The 26,550-nt window shown below is 45.0% G+C and overlaps 1 protein-coding gene and 1 long non-coding RNA gene across 4 annotated transcripts in view; both read right to left on the bottom strand.

Moving 5' to 3' along the window:
• PPM1H (protein phosphatase, Mg2+/Mn2+ dependent 1H) overlaps positions 1 to 26,550 on the bottom strand; it is a 262,320-nt gene that overhangs the window by 121,416 nt on the left and 114,354 nt on the right. For all 3 annotated transcript variants that reach the window (XM_058742160.1, XM_058742159.1, XM_058742158.1), the window contains exons 3-4: positions 11,997 to 12,341; positions 2,730 to 2,842 (exon numbers count right to left, since the gene is read on the bottom strand). In XM_058742160.1, the coding sequence (XP_058598143.1) occupies positions 2,730 to 2,842; positions 11,997 to 12,341 (458 nt within the window). The remainder of the gene's footprint in view (positions 1 to 2,729; positions 2,843 to 11,996; positions 12,342 to 26,550) is intronic.
• On the bottom strand, positions 200 to 2,722 carry LOC131519299 (uncharacterized). Its single transcript, XR_009265582.1, has 2 exons — positions 828 to 2,722; positions 200 to 656 (listed from the first exon to the last, which is right to left on the bottom strand). It is a non-coding gene; the product is annotated as an uncharacterized LOC131519299 (long non-coding RNA).

The following is a 26,550-nucleotide window of genomic DNA, read 5'->3' as shown; positions in this document are numbered from 1 at the left end:
GTGTGTGTGTGTGTGTGTGCGCGCGCGCGCGCGCGTGCTTTATAGCTTTAATGAGGATAAAAGTACCTATCAGGCTTTTCAAACTATTGGGAACCTGTAAAATATCATACTTTTATGAACATTTAGAAACATGGGAACCTGTGTTTTATACTGAGATTTCAAAAACTGACTCTAAGAAGAATAAAAATTACTGAAAATCAACAAGTATAGCATCACTTTATCTTCCAAAAGTGTCATTCCTCATGGGGTAATATACATGGAATGCCAGAAACTTTAGGGATTATTTAGTCTACCACCACTGTTTTTACAGATGTGGAGTTCAAGATCTGATCTAGAAATTGGCACTTTAAACACAAGGGGTGGGGTGGGGGAAGGGTGGGGACAAAAGTCCAGAAGATGAGTCCTGGAGACTGGCAGATCCTGGACAGGGCACTGGAGCTTCCGGGAAGGAGGACAGAAGGCCTGGCTGGGTAAGTGGCTCTGTTAAAGAGCTAGGAGCTTTGAAGAAAACTAGATTCAAAAATGAGAAGGCCCCAGGGAGCAGCTGTATCTATGAAGAGGATAATCCAACATGAAGGTACTCCAGGCCCAGAAATTTGGGTTCTCTTCTCTGGGGATCATCTGGTGAGAGGTGCTTCCTGAGATGAGGAGCGGACCTGTTCCCAGGGAGCAAGACACTCTGTCACCTCCCTAGTCATGGAAGGGCTAGAAAAGCAAGCTCATTGCAAAGGGCATGGAACTAGACATAAAGCCTAGGGTGGATATGAGTGCAACGGCTGAATTGCTGATTCAGTCTCACTCAGAAGAGAAGGGCATCACCTCCTTACCTGCTCATCTGTCTCCAAACTAATGCAAGACCCGGAACAGAAAAACAGGCCCAAAGCCTGCTCCTCAGTGTGAGTCTTAAAAGGCCCCTGGAGATGGAAGATTCCTATGTGCAAGAAGCTCAAACCCTGGCAGGGAGAAGGGAAGGGGAGACAGCAGGGGTGCTGCTTGCAGCTGCTCCCCCGCCCCCCCCCCCCCCAGAGATGCCACCCTGGTCTGTGTGCATGCCCTAGCTGGCTGACCTCCATGACCAGTAGTACTCCGTGGGCTCCCTGTCACCTGGCTCCCACCTGAGATCATCCACGGGGCAGCCCCGGCAAGAGGCGAGGGTAGAGGTGGGGGATGGAAGAGAAAGAAGTCAAAGTATTTCTTCCCTTTTCTCCTGTAGCTCCTGCCCAGGGGCCCTCACACATGACCCCACTCTCCTGGGCTCTGCTGGAGCAAGTCCTCTCTGGGTCTTGCAGGCCTCAGGTGTAAAAGTCTTTCTGAGCCCCAGTGCCCCACCCCCAGCCCGACCCCTGTGCGGGGTTCCTTTCACTGCTTCATTCAGTTGACCCACCTGAGTAGGTGTCTGTCTCCTGCTGGGACTCTGACAAGACATTGAGGAATGGAAGCCACGGGATAAACATGGTATCTTATAGACACTTCCATTTACCCAGCAAAACATCATGCTGAAATGGAGATAGCTTATAGAGTTTAATGGAAATCCACATACACATTAAAATAAAACAGACCTTCAAAAGCCATCAATTGTCAAACTCCAAATACTGCTGCCTTGGCAGTTCACTCTCCTTACTCTCTGGAATCTTCAGTGGGAAGACCAGGAAAGGATGATTCCCTCTAGGGAATGAAGACTCCCTCAGGCTGTCCTGCTTTGCAAATGGAAGTCAAAGCTAAATTTCTCCCCTGCTGCCTACTGGAGTTGGTCTTCGGCCAGGAGTCAGTCCTCGGCCATGACCTGAGGTTTGCAGGGAAGGGGAGGCAGTGGGGACAGACCTGGAGCAGGGCCAAGGGCAAGCAGGGATGCTCAAAGAGGCACGTGACCCAGAGACAGGGGACTGAGGGACGAGGGCCTCCTAACACTGTAGGCTGCATAGGGAAACCACCCATCCTCTAAGGGCGTATTGCAGAGTCTAGTACTTTGCTTTCAAAACAAAGAGTCGGTCTTTAGCAGAAAGCCAACCTATGTTGTTACCAAAGGGGACAGACACGTATGTAATACGTATTAGAACACTTTTCACAAAATCTAGAAGTTTAAAATTCCCTGCGCGTTAAGTGAGGACACATTAGTAATTTAAAATAAAACCCAAATGTATCTTATTCCTGATAATCCTGGATAGATTAGGGGTTAACCAAAATCTCTTGGCCAAAATTCCTTTCGGCTGAGCCCAGAAAAGAGACTAGAGCCTTTAAGGGCTTGTGCACAAAGGGAGAAACTCATGGGATTCTGGGAGGGGACGGAGCAAAGTCACTGGGCAGAAGTAGAAGCAGCTACAGAGTCCTCCCCAGTCCCTTCCAAACACTTCCTTCATTTAAAGCCCTCTCCTCCTTCCCCTCTCCTGTTTTATGCCTCTGCTAAGATTTTACTGCAGATCAGGTTCTGAAGTCAAAACACATTTGTATCCTACCAGTTTAGATTAGCCACAGGTATTAATCCCAGGTATACAGATCAATCACAGGTCTATACGTGACCTGCTACTCTGGGCAGGTACGAGACAGCATTTACCTCTTAATACCAGCCAGATGATTCATCTTAGATGCACTTTATTTACATGGAGAAAGATCATCTTTCTCAATATCTAATCTCAAACAGAGTTATTTTATTTCCTATCACTATTTTAAACCAGATAAAAATTATGGAAGGCATTAGAGACCAGGAAGAACCAGACAGAGAATGTGCTCACCTGCTATCGCCAGCATTCGCCACATACAGCTTCCCCAAGAGGCAAACCACAATGAGGGCTGTGCAGCCACCAGATATATTATATGAACTCCTCTCTCGTTCTATCTGTAGGTCCTGGAGAAGAAAACACAGTTAGCGCTGGATTGTACAGAAACTCATATCAAAGACTTTCTTAACCTCATTCCCTTGACACAGCCCTCGGAGTCAGGATGTGCTTCAAAGACGAGACAAGAAAATCGTTAATACTTTTCTACCACCTGAAGAGCATTTAATCACTGAGGTCACTGGCATAAAACTGTCGTCTATTAGCCCATCTGCAGACCAGAGACAGGAAACAAGGGATGGCAAACGGATCTAATCAGAACAAAAATGAGAAAAAGAAAACCAACGGCATTCAATAATAAATACCCCAGCTTGTGGAAAATATAGTCTTTGTATGGAATGCCTGACCTGCCATGTGAGAAATACAATAAATAGACAGGCTGGTAATGCTGACTACTTGGACCTGAGCAATGTTTTTAACCCCAAAGTCTCCAATAGTTTCTTTTTGCAGCCAGATAAGAGAAGTGACTTGAAGAATTGTGTCCTCTCTTCAAAAGCAGGCAGGAGCCAACCGGTTGCCCTGTCTTACTCATCAAAGCTAGAAGCTTACGAACTCTGATCTGACTTCATTGTCCGACAGCCACAGATTCACAACAAATGTGTGTGACACACATTCACAGCCACAGCTGATACTCAAGGAGCACTTCTTCCAGGTCAGGCAGGGTGCGAAGTACCGTACAGAGAGAGTCTCAGCTAATCCTCATAACCGTATTATTAACCTTCATGTGGGGGGGGGGTGGGCAGAAGGGGGGTAACTTGCCTACATTTACCTGGTTGGGGTTTGGATTTCAATCTGATTCTCCTCATCCAAAGCCTCTTATCACCTGCCACCTACTGAGGCCCCCACACCCAGAAAATCAACAACAGACCAAGACTTCTCTTGACAAATAGGCATCATCCAAGACACAGGTCTTCGTGAAATTCTGGGTCAGTGACAGAAGCATGGGTTCTGTGACCCCAGAAACATGTGAGTGGAGTTAGGAAAATAAACTGGATGCTGGCTAAAATAAGGCCAAACACTTCCATGGTAATCTATGGTTGAAGCTGAGTGAGGGAGGAGGACAAGAAGAGATGGGGCCTGGGCCGATTCTGAGGGTCCCCCTGGCAGACCGGGGGCTGGGGCACTTTTGTGGTTCTTAGAAACCCACAGAGTCACAACTCTGCTGCTTCAACCAGCCTCCTCCTGGAAAAGGGGAGATAATTCAGTAATCTGGCATTTATCACAAATGCTCGGCTCCAGAGGCCAGAGGTGGTAACACAAGTTCAAACAAATCACCAGTGAAAAGCTGGAAACAGGGCAAGAGCCTGAGCCAAGGACACAGATGAAGATCAGCATACTGGTAAAAAGGAAGTAGATAAAAAGTACAAAATCAGAATCTGGGAGAAACTAACTTACTTGGGAATCAACTGGGGAAGGGGGAAGGGAGAACAAAGGCTGGGGAACCACGGGGAGGGGTTAAGAATGTGTGTGTGGGGGGGTGGGGGGATGTGGTAGTTTCGAAGAGAAGAAAAGCTGCAGAGAGTCCAGCATGAGGACCGCCTTCAAAGACTGGATCTTACAAATTTACTCAAATTCTGTATAAATTAGTTTCTTAAATGAGTACTGTGAGGATGAAATCAGATGCTATGTGTGAGGGGCTTAGCTGGCCATCTCGATCCTTCCCAGACCCAGAAGCTCCATGACCGGCAGCAGAGACCTCTCTTGCTCACTGCTAGACCCTCAACACCTATGCCAGGCCAGGTAAAAAGATAGTTTAATAAATATCTGTTGAGTGGGCAAATGAAGAAATACCTTTAAAAATGCCTGGGTGTCCAAATTATCTCTTTACCACCTTACCCCTTCCGTAACATGAGAAATGTGTTCCCTGTAATAGACAAAGGAAAAGCTTAGGACGCAAATAAATGCTAAGATGATAATTAAGCAGGAACCCATGCTTCAGTTCAGATGCAGTCAATTGGCAAGAATGAATGAATGGTTATCAGAACCTACACAAGAATGGCAGGAGCCCCGAGGGTGAGGAGAAGGAGCATGAGTATCAACCAAAGATCAGCCAAAGAGACTGTCACAAGGAAGTGAAAGGGAAAGAAAACATCCAGTTGTCAGAAGTTTTGTCTGTTTAACCTCCAAACAATGCATAAAAACCGAACCAACAACCCTATTCACAAAGCAGTTTGCAGATGGATGTAGTCCCTTTCTTTCCCATTTAAATAAGTAAAATAAAGCTGATGTTATGATAGACACATATTTCATCAAATTAGTATCTAAACTGGTGTGTCAAGTCCACACTCAATATGACTATGCTACTGTTTTTAATATACTGGAAGGAACTGCTGGGGCTAACAGAAAGTATGTTTTCATATCCAGAATCAACATTTGTTTGAATACCTAATGTCTGAATGAAAGACAATTTTTATTTAAGAAAATCCCTTGAGCACCCAACTGCTTGTATGCTATACATGGAGTGGGGTGTGAATAATGCTTGAAAGACTTAAATCACTCGTGCAATCCAAAAGAAAATGCTATGATACACAGAGCCCAAGTGAAAGCAGCATCCATGGCAAAAATTTCCACTGGGACTCAAACAAGTTCATCCTGCATCACAGGTGTGTTCTGTATCACAGTTAACATTGCCAGAAACTCTGATCCGGAAATTATTTCTTAAAAAAATCAAGACGAGTGTATGTACGACACTGCGATTTTCTGCTACAGCAGAGTGCCTATTTGCCTTTCATCTGGAGGAAGATGTTACAGCTAGCTTGCGCAATTAATCCCTTGCCATTACGTTAATAGTGCGATTCAACATTCTGTTCTAATTGACTTCATCCTTTCTTTCATCTTTTCCTATATTTCAACTACGTGCCCTCTGTAGCTCCCCCAGCATAAGGAATGCTAAGTTTGGCAACACTGTCACATAAACAGTGGACTAAAGTCTAGCCATGTTTTGTTCAGGAAACTCTAATAGGTTTACCCTTCTATCACCCCCCACCGCTTCTGTGGTAATATACACATGCATGTGTGTGCGTGCAGATGCCCTTGTGTGCACACACACACGTGAATTATGTGTGTGCTCCCTGTGATCACAGTGACTAGGATTTGAAAGATGTGTTTCCACAGACTTCATCCCCCTGAAGGATTCGCTGACATTAAAATACACTCTTCTATTTCTTCTAAAACTGGGTGTAACTAGAACATATTCTAAAAATAATTGCTTCCCCTCCCCTCCCTAGAAGCCAAAATAGCACATTTATTTTTTTCCTACACCACCTACTCCTCTTTAAAAGATGTTTCACAAAATCTTAGTACTGAAAGGAACATTAAAGGACCATCTGCATGGTTCTTTTACTACCAGATCAAACATGATAAATGAAGTCAATAAGGATATTTACTGCTGAATTAACTACCCTTCAAACCTTCAACTTTTCCAATTAGCTTAAGCTTCCCACACTCTACATTAAAAATACATAAAAATGTAGAGTTATTATTTTGTAAACCCTCATGTTTGGGTATTTAAAAAAAAAATCAATGAAATCATGGGAATTACTGCCCATTGCTTTGTGCTAAACAAGAACCTGTATGGAGTATTTCCCCATTTTAGCTGTCAACAAGACCCAAGACATAACTCTAGAATAACTTGCCAGCAAAACACATGCATATACTATCATTCCTTTGCAAGTGTAATCTAAAAGACCAATTTACGCACTCATAATATTCAATTAACAAGATAACTGTTTTACCTGCTCAGTCAAGGGTCCTGCAGACTGCTCAAGATGGCTCAAACAGTCCCTTCTGTTTAGTAGGACTGATTTATCCTGTGTTGTGTGTCTGTCTAAATACTACGTTTAAGCCAGATTTATCTCTAAATCATAAGAACGGATCCAATTTTTAAAGACTTGGGATTTAATTTTCTTTTTGTTTCAAGGAAGGATACTGGCAATGAAGGGAAGTAGGAGAGATGTGTGAAATGAGACTAATTCAGCAGGAAAGAACCGCAAGAAAGAAAATATATTGCTTGGGATGGTTATAATTTGGTTTGAAAGTCCCAGGGATGATGCAGCTTCAGGATCATTCTTTGTTTCCTACCAATTTCAGGTTGCAAAAGGACAGCAACATGAGACAACAGAAGGGAGCGAGTGTTGGGTAGTTTCAACAGGACTTGGCAGCTCCCCATAGATGGGTTAAAACACGGCTCTGAGCACATTGCTAATAGTGTCAGTCACAAATAATAAGATTCTGCATGGTTTTAGTATCTGGGTCTGATTTTGATTTATTCTGGGAACAAGCCAATCTGTCAGCCAGGCAATGAGGAAGGAAAAAACCAATACTGCCTCATATTGCCACCTGCTGGCTGTTTGTGGAATCACATGCTCAATCCTTCTAGGAGGAACTTCCTGTTCTACCAAAACAAAGACAAAACAAAACTCTAGCTTATTAAACACAGAAAGACATAGGTTTAAGAAAGCAGGTCCATAACTTACGATGAATATGCTAATATTTGAAAACAATAGGATTTATAAACTATAAATAAGCTTTGCATTTATCCTCTTTTTCACAATAGTGAAATGAGGTTTTTACCAATAAATCCAAGCTGAGTGCTATTTCCAATCATTAATTCAGTGACAGGAGGATGTATGGTAGTTCTACAACAAAAATATTGCCATTTTCTTCCTTCCTAACAACCAAACTTCTATACCGGCACTGAAAAGGAAAGAGGACAGAATTTTCGAAATTCCTCCTGCCTTTGTCCGGAGCTCAAATTCTATAGCTGGCAGGCTAAAAGGCTCATCTCTCCTGACTTAGGAGAGCAGTGGTCTCCCACAACTCCACCAACAATGGAAGTGATTCCCCTCATGAGTCTGAAAGGCTGGCCATGCAGTCCTGTTTGGGGAGGCTGCAGAAGCAAGAAGACTGACCCCAGGATCTAAAAGACCTTATCTTATCCTCATCCATCATCCTGGGCCCAGCAACAGCCTATAAACACAATCGGTGGCAAATCTAAGCTGTTCAAGGAGGCATCGTTACAAAGCGCTGTGGGGAAGCAGAATTGAAGTCAGTCAGAAAGTTCCTGAGATTCTGGTCCTTTAGAAGGGAACCATGGTTCATTTTTCCATAGTGGACACAGGAAGAATGGACTACACAGCCTTCTCAGTGTGAAGAAAAATCCAAGATGAGATACAATAAGGGGGCCAAAGGGTAAACGTGCCTCAGCAGGCAAGCACAGTAAGTATTAGAGGCCAGGGGTCAGAGGTCACCTTCACCACAAGCCGCATGCTGCGTCAGGCAACCAGAGGATCAAAGAGGAAAGGAAAAGCAGTGCCCTCAAAGAAGCTTACAGTATTTGATGAAACTGTTATCGAGACGATAGCTTGTTCAGAACGTATCTTTCACTTCTGGTAGTCTGTACTTTGGAACGAGGACCTACGTTTTCCTCTAAAGAAGTACTATTTATTCTGGCTTGGGGTTTCTAAATCTTTTACCTGACCCTCTCTTTCAGATCGGTATCAACATGTCACCAACCCACTTAATGTTACTTAGGGCATCAAAATAAATGAGATGTTATACATCTCTATATGCATATAATGTGGGGCTACAAATGCCCCCAGACATATAGTCTAACCTTTTATTTCTAGACTCCCATGGTGTCTAGAAGAATGCTAGCTATAAAATACAAGCTCAATAAATACTACTAATTGAGAAGGACAATGCAGAGAGACAGAGAGACAGAGAAAGACCGAAGATCTTTGATTCTATGTTGCTGAGCTGCTGTAAATAAAGCAAAACCCCAAGTGAAAGGCAAGCTGTGCCTGTAAAGATATTGCAAGTTACTTCTGAATCTCAGGAAGGGTAGCTGCAAAGGTGTCATCAGCAAGGCAAATGTGAGGCTGAGATGCTGGGCTTGGGGAATTTTTAGGGATGAAAAGTGTGAGGGAAAGTAAGAGAGGCACAAAGCTGAAATAATTGAATCTTATTTAATACCGACTCTTTCTATTACAGAGGATCAGAACAGCACAGAACCTGAAATACCTTAAGGATACTGAGAACTAGGAAAGCTAGAAAGTAGCTAGCTACCATGAGGGAAAAATTTAGGAATAGCCGGGAAATTCCCAGCGTGCCCCACTCTGCAAGGCCAGAGGAGAATCCACCAAGGCCAGGCCAACGAGATAAGGAAATCAGCTCATGTTGGGCACTTCAAAAAAACCAGTTTGCCCTCAAACACGGACTCTCAAAAATATCCTGTTGTGGGGTACCTGGTGGCTCAGTCAGTCAAACATCTGACTCTTGATTTCAGCTCAGGTCATGATCTCACCGTGCATGAGATGGAGTCCCGGGTCGGGCTCTGTACTCAGAGCACAGAGCCTGCCTAGGATTCTTTGTCTCCCTCTCTCGAAAATTAAATACAAACAAACAAAATAATAAGACATTAAAAATGTAATATTTAAAAGGGACAAGGGAACAAGTATTTTATACGAGTTGGCAATGACCTTCCAGGCCATTAAATTGAAGGTACACTGTATAATTTCTGTGTTGTGGGTTCTGAAGCTCACCGCAAGGAACTTAATGTTTAAGTCAGGCACGTTTCTATGATACTAGAGTCCATTTTTCCTCAAGTCCCTGATGAAGCAAAGAAAAAACAAGAGCATCTCTCTGTAATTAGGGTAAACATAAGACATTATCCAAGCAGGGTCGCTTTTGAGACTAAAAGGGGACAGTATATTAATAATTATTCTGGGCCAACCGACATTAACTAGCTCAGCCCCTAGCTGAACAGAAGGTAGGGCCAACCCTACCAAGCACCCTGCGAACCAAGGAACGATGAGTCTTCTCATTTAACAGGTGAAGCAGGTGGGGCAAAGTCCAGGTAGGCCTCTGGCATACTGGCGACTAGAGAGACAATCTGACAAAAACTGAAGTGTGAAGAGGAAGCTGCATGCTGGGAGGAACCGAAAAACAGATACGACTTAAAGCCAAAAATTCATAACGTGGCACACCGGGGCCTCCACAGGTAGGTTCCTGACCACCTCTCCAATTCACCTTACATCCATCATTCCTACCCTTGACATCAGCTCGTTGCCTTAGGCCCATGTGGGTTCTCTGATGTAGTTTCCCTGGAACCGGCCTCCTGCGTTCTGTCTGCATTACTCCTCCTCGCCCCCATCCCCAGCATTACTGCCCAAGGGACCGCTTCACTTCATCTCTTTATAGGGCCCCTAGTTCACCCTGCATTTCTCCACTCAAGGCCCTTCCCACTTCTATTTTGCTCATCTAACACTTGTCTTTGCCTAGTTTGTTCAGTGCTCTTTTCCCAGTTAGGCCTGGCATAGAGTTAGTTCTGATCACTCATTTATTGACTGAATGACATGGGAAAGTGAAATGATCTTTTTGCCGACAACGAAGGTTCCAGGGTAAAAACTGCAGGTAATTTAACTGGCTAGTTAAAAGCAGAAAGAATTTAAAAGACATGAATGAGGCCCTTGACCAAGTATTTTTCTGAATGACCCTCTCATTTCCAGGAGAGTGGTTGCTAGTACCCTTGAGGCATTAATGGGCAGAAGCAGCTGGAGACCACTGAGGAGGCCTGCCTCAAAGTGACATTGGCCTCTAGTGGACAGAAGTGGGAATACAGCAGTTGCGAGTAAAAGATGCCCCATGGCATAAGCAATTACAGAAGGAAATGAAAAACCCTAAGTTTCTTTTTGTTTTTCACTTCTGTCACGTAAGCGGATTTTTTTTTCCTCCCATTAAGAGAGTAACCTACTGTCACATTTTTTACCTCAATTAAATATTTAGCGTTCTGAACACTGAGGTCTCTAGACAGCTTCTGTGACAGCTGGTGAGGGAGAGATTTTATACAGAGCCGCGTAGGAGTCAATTTTACTACCTTGATTCCTTTTTCCCTGAATAGTCTTTTCCAGCTTCCAGGTGATTTTCTTGGGATCGAAGGCTACCAGATACTCCTGACAAAGAGATGCATTTTAAGCCACCTGCTAATCAAAGGGTAAACATCAGCACGACAAGGAGAGATGCACGCTGACCAAAGAAGGGACGGGCTAAAGTGAGGACAGGGTGCAAACATGAGGTGCGAAGACAGGAAGCATTTTGCCTTGTAAACAAATCAGATGGGTGGTGCTGTGCAACATTATTTACGTTTCTCCCCTCCTTCGCACACAGACTGATCCTGGACTGTGCTGTGTCACATGCTCCGTTCTGCGGAGCTGCTCCTAACCTGTTCCTGCTTCACTGAACAGCTGGTCATCACTTGACTCTCCGGGGTGTTAGGATAATACGGCACGCTCGCTCTACTCCCGTCTTTAGAACATCTCTCAATATTCCTTGCTCTTTACTTGCACGCAGGCTGTTGCTCAGGAAAGAAAAATCTCTGGAACCACAATAACGGCCTCAGCAGAAAGTGAGCTCAGAAAGGGAAGGGGGTGGCACCGAGGGGTGGCCCCTCACCAGGCGGAGGGACAACAAGGGACACTGTGAGAGCAGCTGCGTGCTTTCCCTTTGTGTGTTCCCAGGACTGAGGCTGGGAGGGAAGGGGGCTGAACTCTTTGATCAGACACGTCCCAATTTAAATGTACAAACAATCCATGTTCCCCAGTAAAACACGCAATTCTCAGATAGTGACCCCATGACTCTCCTCCAGCAATTCCTTTTTTTTTTTTTTTTTAAGCATTAAGAACCACATGGCCAATCATGGTAAAAGAGCTGTCCTCTGATCAGATTGGTACAAGAAAGGTACTTTGGAGCCCTTTACTAAAAGCTGTTTCCCCAAACACCTGTGATTCCTACACATGTATAAAACAGCAACCAGGCTCACATTTCAGTTAAGTGGAATTGTACCACCAGCTGGCATCAGGGAGTCTGCAGAAAGAGAAGCAATCGTAGGTGCAATTTAAAAGCCTGTTAGCTCATACGCTATCCCTCCTTTCATCGTTCTCATTTTTGCCAGCACTCAATGCGAGGATCTCTGTCCTTGTGCCAAACCTCTGTTGGGAATGGAGTATCGAACGGATAAGACCCAAGCGGCGTCCCACAACAAGAGGACAGGTCAGAGACCCGTCGTAGGGAAGCTTCCAAGAAACAAGGCTTTGGTTGAAGGCTTGATATTCTCTCTCTCCCTCCACCCCCGCCCCCTGCCGCCCCGGGCCCCTCCGCGATACCTACCATTTCCTTGAACGCACTTTCAAGAGCCCCGATGACCAGGCACTCGTGCGGAATCTTCTTCTCCGTAAAGAAGCGCGTGGGCGGGGTGCTGGGGGAGCCCGGGGCCCCCACGCCTCCGCGGAGCGAGGCTGCGCGGGTCAGAGTCCGGCTGTTGGCGGGCGTGTTCTCGGGCTCCTCGCCCAGGCAGGTGGGCGGCAGGACCGCCGAGTTCTTCAGGATCTCCACGATGTCCTGCAGCTGCTCCGTGACGTGGTGCTGCAGGAGGCGGGAGGCCACCACGGCAGCCCCAGACCCCGCGTGACCGTCAAACAGCGACCAGTAGTGACAGGAAACGCCCTCTGATTCCTGGGGGGAGGGAGGCGACAGGGAGTGAGAACGGCAGTGGCCACCGCCCCAGGCTCACACTGGTGCGGCAAGGCCTGGCGCTCAGCGCGTCACCTCGGTCCTCTGTCTTGGGTTGGCCGACGGTGGGGGGTCGAAACATGGCAACGGTACTCAGGGAAGTGGTCCCGGACTTGTCACTGCCGCTACCCGCCGCCCAAGGGGTGAAGGGGTTCCTGCCTCTCGGCCTGGGGGAGAGGCCGGGCTTCCAGGCAAGCTCGGTTACCACTCTGGGGCAAGATCCACTTTAATCTGATGCTCAGGGGTTTGAGACAGAACTCCACGCCAAGAGGGAAGTCTTGAGGAGTCCAGCTTTAACCCGTAAGCCTCACCTCTCTTCGCAACCCCAGAGCAACCTTGGCCTCGAGGCTCCGGAGAAAGTGAAGTTCTTTTTGCAGGTTCTTCGAGGGGAAATAAGTAGACCCGTTTTTCCCCTTTAGAGCCTTTTCACTCTCAGATAATTTTGCCCCATCTTCTTTGGTCTACATCCTATATTTTTAGAACATGTTTTCTTCCTTAGACACGGAGTCTAAGATGCAGCCAATTCAAATCTCCTTATTTCCTGCCTCCCTCAGTTTCCCAGCTGGTACATAGCATCTTTGTTTCCTCTCCCTACCCCAAAGCTACGCGTTCCTCATGGTCGCTCATCTACCATGGATTTAGTCTGAGTTATTTCTAGACCATTTCAGATGAATGTTTTTAAGAACCGTGTTTGAATTACATGTACCTAAGATCTTAACTGTAAGATCAGTCGGTAAAGCAGCAGACTCTTGGTTTCGGCTCAGGTCGTGATCTCATAGCTCCTGAGTTCGAGCCCCATATTGGGCTCTGCACTGACAGCATGGAGTTGGCTTGGGATTCTCTCTCTCCCTCTCTCTCTGCCCCTCCCCCACTCATGCTGTCTCTCAAACTTAAAAAAATCTTAAAGAAAAATAAGAGCTTAATTTATTCAATAGGTAAGATGCATAGGTAATAAAACAGGTACGGTTTTATTGTGACTACTTGTGACCACTAAGCTTATCTGTACCACAGCAATATTGAATCATTTTCCAAGCTAAAGCAATAAAGTTCTTTTGGTCTATTCTGGAACGATGCTGGAAGATACTGTATAGTTATGGTGACATATGCCATTACTCCATGTGTGCCCTTTAAATTTTGCTTTCATTCAATTCTGTGCCATGTGCTGAGATAAAATAGTTGTTTTTTAGTCAACAAATACTAAGTGTCCCTATGTGACAGGCACAGAGTGGATATTGAGGTAAAAAATTGGCTGCAAGAGGTATCAGACATGGGCTGATCCTCATAATCCAGTGGGGAAGACAGATACTGATCAAATAATCACACAAACGTAAGATCCCAATTCTGGATCTTGGTGCTATGAGGCCAGCTTGGAGAGGGGCACATTGGAGGAGGCTTCCAGGGGACATGAGGGCTAGGCTAAGAACTGTTTGGAAGTTCACAAGGTAATGAGAGGAGAGACCACCAGGTAGTAGAAAGAACAGGTGCCAAGCCCTTGTGGGAGGAAGATGCATGAAGAGTGAGAGGAGACTGAACCATGGCCATGTGGCTGAATAGAGGAATGAAGCAGGAAAGGGGTGGGGAAAGACATGAGGCCAGACAGGGACATGGCAGCTAGACCACTCAGTCCTTCCAGGACACACGAAGGACCTTGGCTTTAGCCTAAGAGTAATAAAAAGTCATCGACCGAGCTTGGGATGATGCACTTGATTTATGTTTCTAAAAGATCACTCAAGCTGTGCTGTGAGGATTAGGAGAGTGAGAGTGAGGATGTCAGGAGAAGGTGAACACCACCCTAAAAAAGGCATTCAAATTCAAGCAGTAACAACTAATGAATGACTCAAAGCACCATACAACAGAGGAAGGAGACTCCCACTCAGAGGGCAGTAGAAAGAACAAGGACGTCAGGATTCCAAGATCTGAGTTCTCATGGCATCTTCAATGCCAATCAGTGGGAGTGGGAGACAGAGCAAGGTCACTGACTGTGTCACTCCATCCCTGTCACTTACCATCCTTGGGCCATGGTTGCCTAATAAGGGCAGGTGATAGCTACCTTAGGGAGTGGGGATTTAGCAAGGTTAAAGGGTAATTTATGCCACGTGAGCAGCTAAGTAATACATCTCACTCATGTGTCACTTCTACCACTACCAGAACAGTATGGTCTTGGGGAAGTCATTTTCTGACCTTCTGTTCTTCACCAACTTGAGAAGCTCCCCTAGAAGAGTCCAGTGCCCTGCTAACTCCAAAAGTCGAATATTCAAGAAGTACAGATCCATGGGAACTGGGGGAGTGGGGGAAGAAGTCAGGCCCTGAAGACAGGCCAAGAAGAATGTGGACGGAGTGAGAGCTGATATGGCAGCCAGTCGAGGAAAATACCAGGAGGCTGAGATCACGTGGCTGCCTATGGTATATGCTCACCTGGTGTCTACTCTCCCTTCTTCCTCGCTATGGATTCTATCTGGGGCAGCCATGTATCTGCCATAGCTCCTCACCAGCCCGGACTCCCTTGCAGCTCGGTGTGCCTGTATGACCCTGTGCTGTCTGTCCAGTGAACTACGAGTGGAAGCCTCCTGGGTGGAGCTTCTGGGAAAGCTATTATTTTCCCAATGAAAGGGACGACTCAAGTGGCCTGACCTTTTGCCTCACCCCTCCACCTTTCTTCCTGCCTGGGTCACAGAAGCAACACTGGGAGGCAGAATAACCCTCTTGCAACAACGGCTGAAGGCTGTAGCTCAGTGTGGGGGGACAGGAAGTCTAAAGGAGCCCGAGCCCTTGGGGTCTCACTTGGAATGGTGCACAGGCCCTGAACAGGCTGCCTTCTGGGCTCTGTGTCATGTGGGCTTTGTGACGTTTTGATAAGCCGCGGTTGCTCGTTTCTGTAACAGGAGCTGGGAACACAGAGGTGAAAGGATGTATGTGTTATCTAGTATCCTGGGAGTTGGGGCATGGGTGGCATGAAGGAGGAGTGTGAGATAAGGAAGGCAGGTGCGCGCGCGCGCGCGCGCGCGTGCACACACACACACACACACACACACACACACACACACACACAGAATTACAAGTAGGCGAAATGGCTATCTACCAAGAATAAAACTGAACACCTTGGAAAATGTTCTTAATTTAGGGCATCTGTGGCTAGAATGGAGTCAGTCTATGAATCTATATTTTCACAAGCCTCTGCAATGTAGCATTTTCTCTTATGAGTGCGAGGCAACAAAGCACTGCGGGATGAGCAGTTCCTGTGACTGGTCACCAATAGAAATAATGCACGGTCATTCCACACATCCTGGATTATTGTTTATGCTCATCATTACTTCTCAATGATAGCAGTTATTAAACTCCCCACTAGCTCTCATCATCTGCTGCATTAGTAAAGTACATATTGCCATATTATATCCTCACACCTAGGGGAAAGTAGCAAAAGAAAAGGATTTCTTGCTTATCGCATCTAATTCTCCAAAGGTCCTGAGGCTGCCTGGGAAAAACACGCACACAAAGTCCTCCTGCACCCAATTCAAATGGAAACTCAGCAAACATCTTTAAGGAAGCTGTGGCCGGAGCCAGTGAGGGATGAAATAGGAATGACTGTGTCCGTGTCCAGGTACAGATTCTGTTACACCCAACGTATCATGTTTCTAGAATCATAATTTGAATCAAAGAAGATCAAACCCTGTGAAATAATGATGCTACTTTTTTTTCATATTTATTTTTGAGAGAGACAGACAGTGAGCTGAGGAGGGGCAGAGAGAGATGGAGACACAGAACCTGAAGCAGGCTCCAGGCTCTCAACTGTCAGCACAGAGCCCGACACAGGGCTCGAACCCATGAACTGTGAAATCATGATCTGAGCCAAAGTCGGACGCTTAGCCAACTGAGCCGCCCAGGGGCCCCAATGCTACTACCTTTTTAAAAAAGCAACTATGAAATATTTTTGACAAGTAATCCAGCCATTTCCTTCAACAAGGCAAAGCATTCTGAAGGCGTTGCAACAGCAACCAGTTGACACATATCTGGGCAATTTTTAAGCAAGTCAAGAGAAACCCTGATTCGAGGCTCTTCTGAAGCAGGGCCCAGAAGCACTCGACACCCTGCTTTCAAGAACACCTTTGCACAGCAGTTCTAGAAACTCTGGTACAGCTAATTTTTAATAATTTTCACAGCTAAAACTTGTAAGACATATTTTTTCCACCAAGAGTTTATTTCTTGCTAAAGACGGAATAAATCTAGCCCTTGATGCAGGCACTAACCTGGGACCAGTATCTCTGAAGGTGGGGCCCTACCACTGAACTTTTATAAAGCTCCCCAGGGGATTCTAAAGACAGGCCAGAACTGAGAACCCCTGGTCTAATAGAGAGGGGGCCACTCAACAGTCAGGAAACCCTCATCCTGGTCTCACATCTGTCATCAGGTCTCCATGTGATCTTGCATGAGCCAGTTACATCTCCCTGAACTGACCAGACCCGCAGCATCCAAACTGTGTTTCTTGGTTCTTAAGGGGGACCTTAGGGAAGAGGAAGTTAAGTGGGTGTTTAACTGATGAGTCCTCTATTAATTCAACCAGAGCAACACAGATTTATCAGTTGTAAACATCAGGGTTTTGCGAAAGATTTGGGACAAAAGACTTCAACTATTTAAAACCATTTTTGAGGAGCGCCTGGGTGGCTCAGTTGGTTAACCAGACCACTTTGGCTCAGGTCATGACCTCACGGTTCATGAGTTCAAGCCCTGCATCGAGCTGGATGCTGTCAGTAGAGCCTGCTTCAGATCCTCTCCCTCCCTCCCTCCCTCCCTCCCTCCCTCCCTCTCTCTCTCTCTCTCTCTCAAAAATAAACATTTTTTTAAAAAGCCATTTTGAAAGGGGCAACTGGGTGTCTCGGTTAAGCGGCCGACTTCGGCTCAGGTCATGATCGCGGTCTGTGAGTTCGAGCTCCGTGTTGGGCTCTGTGCTGACAGCTCAGAGCCTGGAGCCTGTTTCAGATTCTGTGTCTCCCTCTCTCTCTGACCCTCCCCCATTCATGCTCTCTGTCTCGAAAATAAATAAAAACATTAAAAATTTTTTTAAATAAAAAAAAAAACCATTTTGAAAGCCTTTGAACTAGGTAAAACCAAGTTCATCAAGAGATTTCAAAATCCTCAGTGTCCTTCTATGGCAGGAAACTTAGAGCAAGCGATATGTTATTTGGGAAACTACAACCACAAAGCAGACCCTCCCCACATACTCTAGATGCCAAGTCAGCTCTGAAAGCCTCAGAGACCATACAGTCCCAGAAACATCGAGTTACAGGGCTAGAGAACCCTTCCCATCTTTTAACAAACCTTACATGGCAGGCAATATTCTAAATGCTTTACAGATATTAGCTCACTTAATCCTACCACAATCCATCCTATGAGTAGCTACTCTAGGAGGTGTGGTTATTATTCCCATTTTATAGAGAGGGAAAAGGGAGGACAGAGAGTGTAACTGTTTGAAGTTCCCACCTATTAAGGAAAGCAGCTGGGAGCAGGCTCCCCACTCTGAGCCATCAACCCCTGTGCTAAGCTGAACCCCCCCCACCCCCCACCCCCCCACACACACACTTCCCACCCCGGAGGGAACACTTGCTCTAATGAATACCTGCCACTATGATCTGCTTTTACCCTCTGCAACCTGAGCTGTAACCAGTTATTTTTTTCTAAAACACAATATGTGACCCTATTTCTTTAGCCAGCCTAACCTCCTCCTCCAGTCTATGAGCCCCCAGGGTGCCATCCCTGATGTCTCTCTCTTCCCGTTCTGTCACTCCAAATCCCACCGACCAAGCCATGGCATTTGCAGCTCATCACAAACCACAGTAGTCTCCTTGGCGCACCTGTGAGATTCCCAGGGCCCGAGATCTAGGCTGCCGAGATCAGGACAGCTGACAAGGAGCGAGAGAGGGCACTGGGGATAGGGAGTAACCCCACTCCAACCTTTGCCTGACCCCCACCTGTCTCTTAGTCCTCATCTTAAGTATCACCTCCTCCAGGAAGCTCCCACTGCACCCTGGGCCCAACCCTACCACAGCATTCATCAAACTGTGCATGTCTGTCTGACCACCTGCTTGAGCAGTGATAAACTAAAAGAATATTCTGGAAAAAGGGAGCAATGGTCAGGCAACGCAGGTGAAAAGGGGACTCTATGTGGCCCATGTGGACATCGGCCTGATTAAGACTGACCTTGAGGGCTTGGTCAGGTTGGGGTGGGATTCTGGAGTCAGGGAAGACCAGGGAGCTTCAATTGAAATGCCTCTGTACCGAGGAGCAAGGTGACAGCGGGCTTAAGAGGTGCCAGTCCCATGGCCTTCTACAGTGCACTGCAAGACGGAAGCATTAGAGAGGCTCACAGGGAACTGTCCTGAGGCAAAGAGGGCAGAGAGGAGGAATCAATGGGCCTGGAGAGGAGATTAATGATTTCACAAGACATGGCAAAGATCAGGATGAGGCTGCAATGGGCTGTACGGTGTTTGGAATGGAATCAAGATCGTAACAGAGAATACAGATCTACTTTTGAAAGTGGCACGATCAGACAGGATGTGCCATGCATTTATTTTGAAAAGGATACAAGGACCCCCTTCACCCTCACCCTCTTCTTCATTCACAACAATGCCATCAGATGCCATCAGGTGGGAATGTATGGTTCGGTGCATAAAGTCTGATCTGAGAACCTTGAGGAAAAAACAATTCCTAAACGTCACACCAGCATCGAGGGCCTACGTGAACGTCAGGGGTGAATCTGCAGGGGAGGTCTGCAAGATCACAGTAGTGTAAACACGGTGTTTTTAAAATGTCTCCAAATCTTCAATTTCACTGCAAATACATCTCTGTTTCGTCACCGCACAGAATAGAACCTTCAATGACTCCCCAGTGCCCTGGGTCTCCTAGAGGCTCACATGGCTTATGGGCCCCACATGATCTGGTTGCTACTCCCTCTCCAATGCCCTCCCTTGCTCCTTGTCAGTGGTCCTGATCCAGGCAGCCTAGCCCTAGGCCCTGGGAATCTCACAGGTCTGCCAGGGAAACCAAAGGGAAAAGACACTGCCCTCTCTGGCTGTACCTGACTCACTGAGCCCCATGGCCCTACAGGACCAGGTTGAAACACACACGCATGTAATTCTCTTCTAAGCCATGGAGGCTTTTTTTTCCCCAAAGGAAAAACAAACAAACAAACAAAGTTGCACCGTATTCCTCTCCCCAGAGGGTTGAACTGTTGAAAACCACACACTTTCTTCAGCTCCTGTGCCCTACTGGGATGTCCAACCCACTACTGCTAGTTAGGCATGCTGGTAGGAACAGGCAGAGCTGTGTTCTCCACCTGCCTGACTCAAGCAAAGGTACCAGAAGAGGAAGGGAAGGGAAGGCAAGGCCACAGCTCCTTTCAACGTCGTCTGCACCCACCCCATCACCAACACACACCCCACATGCTTGGTCACTTTACAAGCAAGGACTCTCTCTCCAGCTGGGTATCAGCTCAGAGAGTAACATTTTGAGTTTATATGGTACATACACAGGATATTGAGTTTTACGTGATCTAAGGGTCCATAGGTAACTTTGTCACTGGTGTCAGTATACCAGCGTATCACGATTATTTTTTAACTTTGAAAGTTACTGTTATTTAAAAAAAATTTTTTTAATGTTTATTTATTTTTGAGAGAGCATGAGCAGGGGAGGGGCAGAGAGAGAGGGAGACACGGAATCCCAAGCAGGCTCCAGGCTCTGAGCTGTCAGCACAGACCCGATGCGGGGCTCAAACTCACAAACCGAGAGATCATGACCTGAGCCAAACTCGACGCTTAACTGACTGAGCCACCCAGGTGCCCCACCAGAATCATTTTGAAAGCTGGGTAATTTATATGCACTTTCAAAGGAGCGAATACAAACAAATCCTATCTCCTGTGATATGTCTTAGCACGGAAAGAACACAGACTTTAAATCAAGACAAACCTGGGTTCTGGAATTTACTACCATGTGATTTTTGGGCACATTTCTTAACTCCTCTCACCAGTTTCCTTATTTAAAGAACAAGATGAAACTAGGACACAGTAAGGATTCATTCATTTAATACATGTCTCAGAGTCTCCTCTCCTAGGTGCCGGGCTTATGCTGAACACTGGGGACGTAGCACAGAAGAAGAAAAGGCCATGGTTCCCAAATTTTTGAGGCTAACAGTCTAGAACGTGACCAGGTAATCACAAGTGTGCTAGAAGGGGAAGTGTGTGGTGCCACAGGAGTGGATAATATGTATTAAATGTGCAGACAGTCACGGGGTATGCGAGGGGGAAAGAGACTATAAAGAGATAACGTGAGGAAGTGATCTGTAGTGATGGGAATTTTGTACCCTGATTGTGGTGATGCTTATCTGAATCTATACATATGTTCAAATTCTGAAACTACACACCAAAGGTTAATTATACATATAACCTTTTTAATGTTTATTTTTGAGAGAGAGAGAGAGAGAGAGTCAGAGCATGAGCAGGGGAGGGGCAGAGAGAAAGGGAGACCCCGAATCTGAAGCAGACTCTAGGCTCCGAGTCGTCAGCACAGAGCCGGACACGGGGCTCGAACTCACAAACCGTGAGACTGTGACCTGAGCCGAAGTTGGACGCCTAACGGACTAAGCCACCCAGGCACCCCCATATAATTTTTAAAATAATAAGATGTATAGCAGTGTCCAGCATATACAAGAACAAACAAAACTAGAATAGTAACTAGTTGACACTATTAAGTGGCCTGGGGGCATATGTGCAGGCAGGGAGCAGTAAGAGTCCCTGAAACCAGGGAGACAAAGCTGCACACTTTAGCTCCTTACTTTCAACTCTGCCAGATGAGGTGCTCATCAGCTTCCGTTACTTCTGTTCTTCTTAAATTACTTCCCCTGCAAGAAATCTAAGTTCTACGAACTAATGATTACCTACCACGTTTCATCTCCACCACACCATCATAAAACGGGCATCATTATCCCATTTTACGTATGATTTAAGCAGGACACAGTTAAGTAACTGTCCTGTTATGTGGTAATGCCACGATAGGAACCTTGTCCTTTAAAGTCCAAATTAGGTCATCTTTCCAATTTCCTCCTACATACAACTTTGTGTCATTATCTCCCTGGCTTCTGTTACTCTGTAGCATTTAGCACTTCAGCACTATTTTACTTTGTTGCTTATTTGTAATTGCGTACACATCCTGGGCCATCACCCCCAGAAGATTACCAAAGCTTCTGACAAGTGGCCCAGCATTAATCTCTGGTAGTATCATAAAATGCTGCTGGGGTACCAGCCCAGGATCAAAGTTCTACATCTGAAAAATCAACCCTCTCAAATTTAGAGTAACATGCTCTTGACACAATATGTCTCAAAATTACTAATATCATGACAAATGTCTACCTTGCTTTCACTCCACTTTAAGAAAACCAGTATCAAGCCCTTTCCTGACTTACCACACACTTAAATTTTGCAGCAATCGTTTACATCTTACAAAAGAATAACTCTGAAGCAGTTTCCAGTTGCATTCTGATTTTAAAATGTCTCCAAATCTTCAATTTAACTGCAAATACATCTCTGTTTCATCACCGCACAGAATAGAACCTTCAATGACTCCCCAGTGCCCTGGGTCTCCTAGAGGCTCACATGGCTTATGGGCCCCACATGATCTGGTTGCTACTCCCTCTCCAATGCCCTCCCTTGCTCCTTGTCAGTGGTCCTGATCTAGGCAGCCTAGCCCTAGGCCCTGGGAATCTCACAGGTCCGCCAGGGCAACAAAAGACACTGCCCTCTCTGGCTGTACCTGACTCACTGAGCCCCATAGCCCTACAGGACCAGGTTGAAACACACACGCATGTAAAAAAAAAAATTAGTCTTGGAGCACCTGGGTGGCTTAGTCAGTTAAGCAGTCAACTCCTGATTTCAGCTTAGGTCATGATCTCGCAGTTCATGAATTCAAGCTCTCTCGATCTCTGTGCTGTAAGCTTTGGGTTCTCTGTCTCCCTCCCTCTCTGTCCCTGCCCCGCTTGTGCTCACTCTCACTTTCAAAAATAAATAAGCTTTAAAAAATTAAGAGAAGTCTTGTATGTAATTTACAACACACACACACACACTCCCAATCCCTTTTCGGGAATAGATCTGTAGCCAAATCAAAGGAAGATTTCGGAAGGTGACCAATTGAGAGCTTACAGTTCACAGTTTCTCTTTCAGGACTGAAGTGGGCCCAGTGTTACATCCTTCTTTTTCAAAAGTTGTAGAAACGGATTTTTATAATATTTGCTTATTTCCTTTTCCCCATTTTCATGATCATCTAGAAGGCCAGAACTTACATTAATGAGTTCTAACTGGGAAGGGCTTCCTGGGCCTTTGAACAAATAGAAGATTGCTCCAAATAGAAATTTAGCTACTGAGCCAGCTACGGACATAATTTCTGATACAAGCAGCTTGCATCCATTCAGGGTCAGGGATAATTACAGCACAGCTAATCAGGGGTGTCAAACACCGGCACCCCAACTCTGAGGAACCACAGGCAAAAGAGCCTTTGTGAGTCATCTGGAAGGCGGTGGAGAAGCCCCCCCCCCCCCCTTTATGGCATGCTCACAAAAAAAGGGGAGATTCTAGACAAAACCTCAGACATTTCCTGTGGAGCCTAAGAGAAGCGCTGAGATGGGAGGCAGGAAACACAAAGAAAACCAAGGAATGAGGCTCGACACATGTGGACCCGTGTGAAGACGCCAGGGCCCTCCACTCTTACTCCCTGCACGGGGCTCCAACTGTGTACAAGCCCTTTCTCAGCCCTCCCCCCCACCCCCCCAACGACGGAGCACGCAAAGCTTAGGGGGAGTTAAAAAATGCTCAGCTAGCATGTAAGAGGAAAATGATAACTTTTTTCATGTGTTTTCTCCTAAAGCTGGAGAAGAACCTCAGCTTTGCCAGTGTTTCTCCTAGAGACTGCCACTGGCGCCCTCACGTGGTGTGTAAGTACATACAACTTTGTGTTGTCTCAAGCATGGAACAGTGGTGCCCTCATGCATACACTGGCTTTGGCATATTGTAACTCATTGCTTGATACGTGTGCCCCCAACTGAGTGGTCTTGTGCATTATATGACTAAGTTTTTAACTAAACCATCCCTCACCAAGTGGACAACAGGTTTTTAAAAAAATTCCTGCATAGAAACAGATGGAAAACATGACAAATAAGAACATGTCACAGCTGGCACATCTTACCCCAAGTAATGAAAATCTAGTCACATCTGACAACAGCAATCATCATTCTAATCAAAAGTATCTGACATGCTCAAAGAGACAGATGAAATATGGAATTATACTTGCTATTGTTCATGATCAATTCTGCCTTGAGGTATTAGCTAATGGGAACATGAAGTCTTTGCTCTTGGCAAGACAATAAATGAGTTACTGTGGGGAAAAGAGAACAATGCCTGGCATATAATAAGAATCCCATGATTGGTGGCTGTTGTTATTTTAAAATGTTGTCTTTTCATCTTTACTGCCTTTACATTATTTTAAAAATATTTAATATATTTTTATAATTACTAAATATATGTATGGATATCTAGTAGCATAGTTACTTATCATTAAATACATATCATTAAATTTGTTGGGGGTACATAGTCAAGAAATTGTCATATTCTTTAAAATAAGTTTTTAAAATGTTTTTTTTTTTTTTTTTTTTGAGAGTAAGAGAGAGAGAGCGCGTGCACAAACGGGAGGGGCAGAGAAGGAGACAGAATCCCAAGCAGGCTCTGAGCTGTCAGCGCAGATCCTGAGGTAGGGCTCCAACTCACAACCTGGGAGATCATGACCTGAGCTGAAGTGGGACACTTAACAGACTGAGCCAGCCAGGTGCTCCTCAAAAAATGGTCTTTAACTGATGGTTTGGAGACTGCTACTCTAGATAGTTTTCAAGGGAAATAAGTGGTGTCTCCTCTTACCTGTCTTCCCTGAAGATAAAAGCAACTCAGCTCATTCAATACACGTATTCCCTTCCCTACACCAAACAGTTCTGGAATTCAGAAAATCTAAGGAGGGGCCATGTGCACAATAGGAAGTGAGTACCAGAAAGGTGGAAATCCCACTTTGGGTTAAATCCCATGGTTGATTTTACACAAGGCTTAATACGAGCACAGGATGTGCTTTCTTCCTCCCTCCTTTCTTCCAGCCGAAGGAGGACCACTCTTTCCGGTTGGGCCATCAGAGACCTGCCATACTCTTCTCATTCCCCACTCTAAGCTACTATATGGTTGATATCCATAGTTTCTGGCCAGTTTTCAAGGTATCACAACGAAGATGATAATTCAGAGTCTAAAGGATGTGTTTCAGGCATTTCATCCACAGTGCTTGATTGACATCCCCAGTACTGATGCTCAGGGTAACACAGCCAAGGGAGAAAAGCTAATGACCAAGCACATGCAGGAGATTGGAGGAACTCCATGAACGTCATTGCCAGGGCCCAGCCTCTGATGCTGTGTGCTTGCCATCATGCCCTTGCAGCATACTTTATGTTTTACCATACCTCTTTTTGAGTAAATTACTAAGATGTTGTGTGGCCCAGAAGGAAAGAATGCTTAATTTCATATACTTAAATGAGCACTGCTTCCTCCTCAGGATCTGACTACATGAAATGCTGATTTCTTTGTTTCAATTCCTCATTTTATGAGACAGTAAGATGCAGGATACATTTGTAAGTTTGGTTTTTGTTTCTGAATGGCAATTTAGTCCCTTTATAACATTTTTATTTAAAAAAATTTTTAATTAACAATTCTTTATTCAAGTATAATTCACATACACAAACATTATATTTGTTTCAGATGTATAATACAACGATTCAACAATTGTACACATTACTCAGTGCTCATCAAGATAAGTGTACTCTTAACCCTCTTTATTTCACCCATTCTCCCTACCCACCTCCCCTCTGGTGGAACCACCAGTTGATTCTTTGTACTTGAGTCTTTTGTTTGTTTCTTTGTTGCTTGTTCATTTGTTTTCTTAAATTCCACATGAGTGAAATCATATGGTTATCTGTCTTGCTCTGACTGACTTATTTCACTTAACATAATACCCTCTAGGTCTGTCCATGCTGTTGCAAATGTCAAGGTCTCATTCTTTTTTATGGCTGAGTAGTATTTGCTTGTATATGTATATACCACAGCTTCTTGATCCATTCATCTGTCGAGGGAGACTTGGGCTGCTTTCGTATCTTGGCTATTGTAAATAACATGGCAATAAACATAGGGAAGCATGTACTTTTTCAACTTTTTCAAATTCATGATTTCGTTTTCTTTGGGTAAATACCCAGTACCGGAGTTACTGGATCATATGGGAATTCTATTTTTAATTTTTTGAGGAACCTCTATACTGTTTTCCACAGTGGCTTCCCCAGTGTACATTCCCACCAACAGTGCACGGGGGTTCTTTTTGCTTCACATCCTCACCAACACTTGCTATGTTTCTGTTCCATTTTATTTGTTTTCATTCTGTCCCATTTTAAAAACACTACTAAATAAGCAGTAATTTCTGACAGCTAAGATATATGAAGTTTGTGACAGTTTTGGCTAAGTTGTGTTTATTCTATTCTAGACTCAAAAACTAGCTCAGGAATGTTCTCAAATTATTATTTAATACATCAAAAACCTCTCCCTAAATTAGGTTACAGTAAAAACATAAGTAATGGGAAATAATATTGAAATGTGCTACAAACTCCACTATTAGAACAGATAATATTAACTGAGCACTTACGACATGTGAGGCACAATAACACTTCTCATATTTTTAACTCATTTAGTTTAAACAACCCTATGAGGTAGGAGCTAATATCCCCCATATGGAACAGAGGCATTGAGAGGTCAACTCACTTGCATGAGGTAACTAACATCTAGTAAGTGGAGCAAAAGGATTTAAACTTAGACACACATTGTTATTCAGAAGGCTTTTTCTTCTTGCCATGGTCTCATGCCAACACTGGTTTTTCTAGAAGTTAGCAAGAAAAGGTGGATTCTAAGGACATTAAGATGATACACCATTTCATTTCCATTCCGTCTTTCACCAGAGTGAGAGCTGTTATCCAGTTTCTGGGCTGATGGGAAAGAGCACTAAATAACTTCTAAATCAAAAGAGAAATCATAATAGAAATGAGAAG

The sequence above is a fragment of the Neofelis nebulosa genome, chromosome 8 (assembly GCF_028018385.1).
Source record: "Neofelis nebulosa isolate mNeoNeb1 chromosome 8, mNeoNeb1.pri, whole genome shotgun sequence".
NCBI classification, from domain to species: domain Eukaryota; kingdom Metazoa; phylum Chordata; class Mammalia; order Carnivora; family Felidae; genus Neofelis; species Neofelis nebulosa.
The sequence above is the reverse complement of the archived record's forward strand: the minus strand, read 5'-3'. Positions and strand labels throughout refer to the sequence as shown.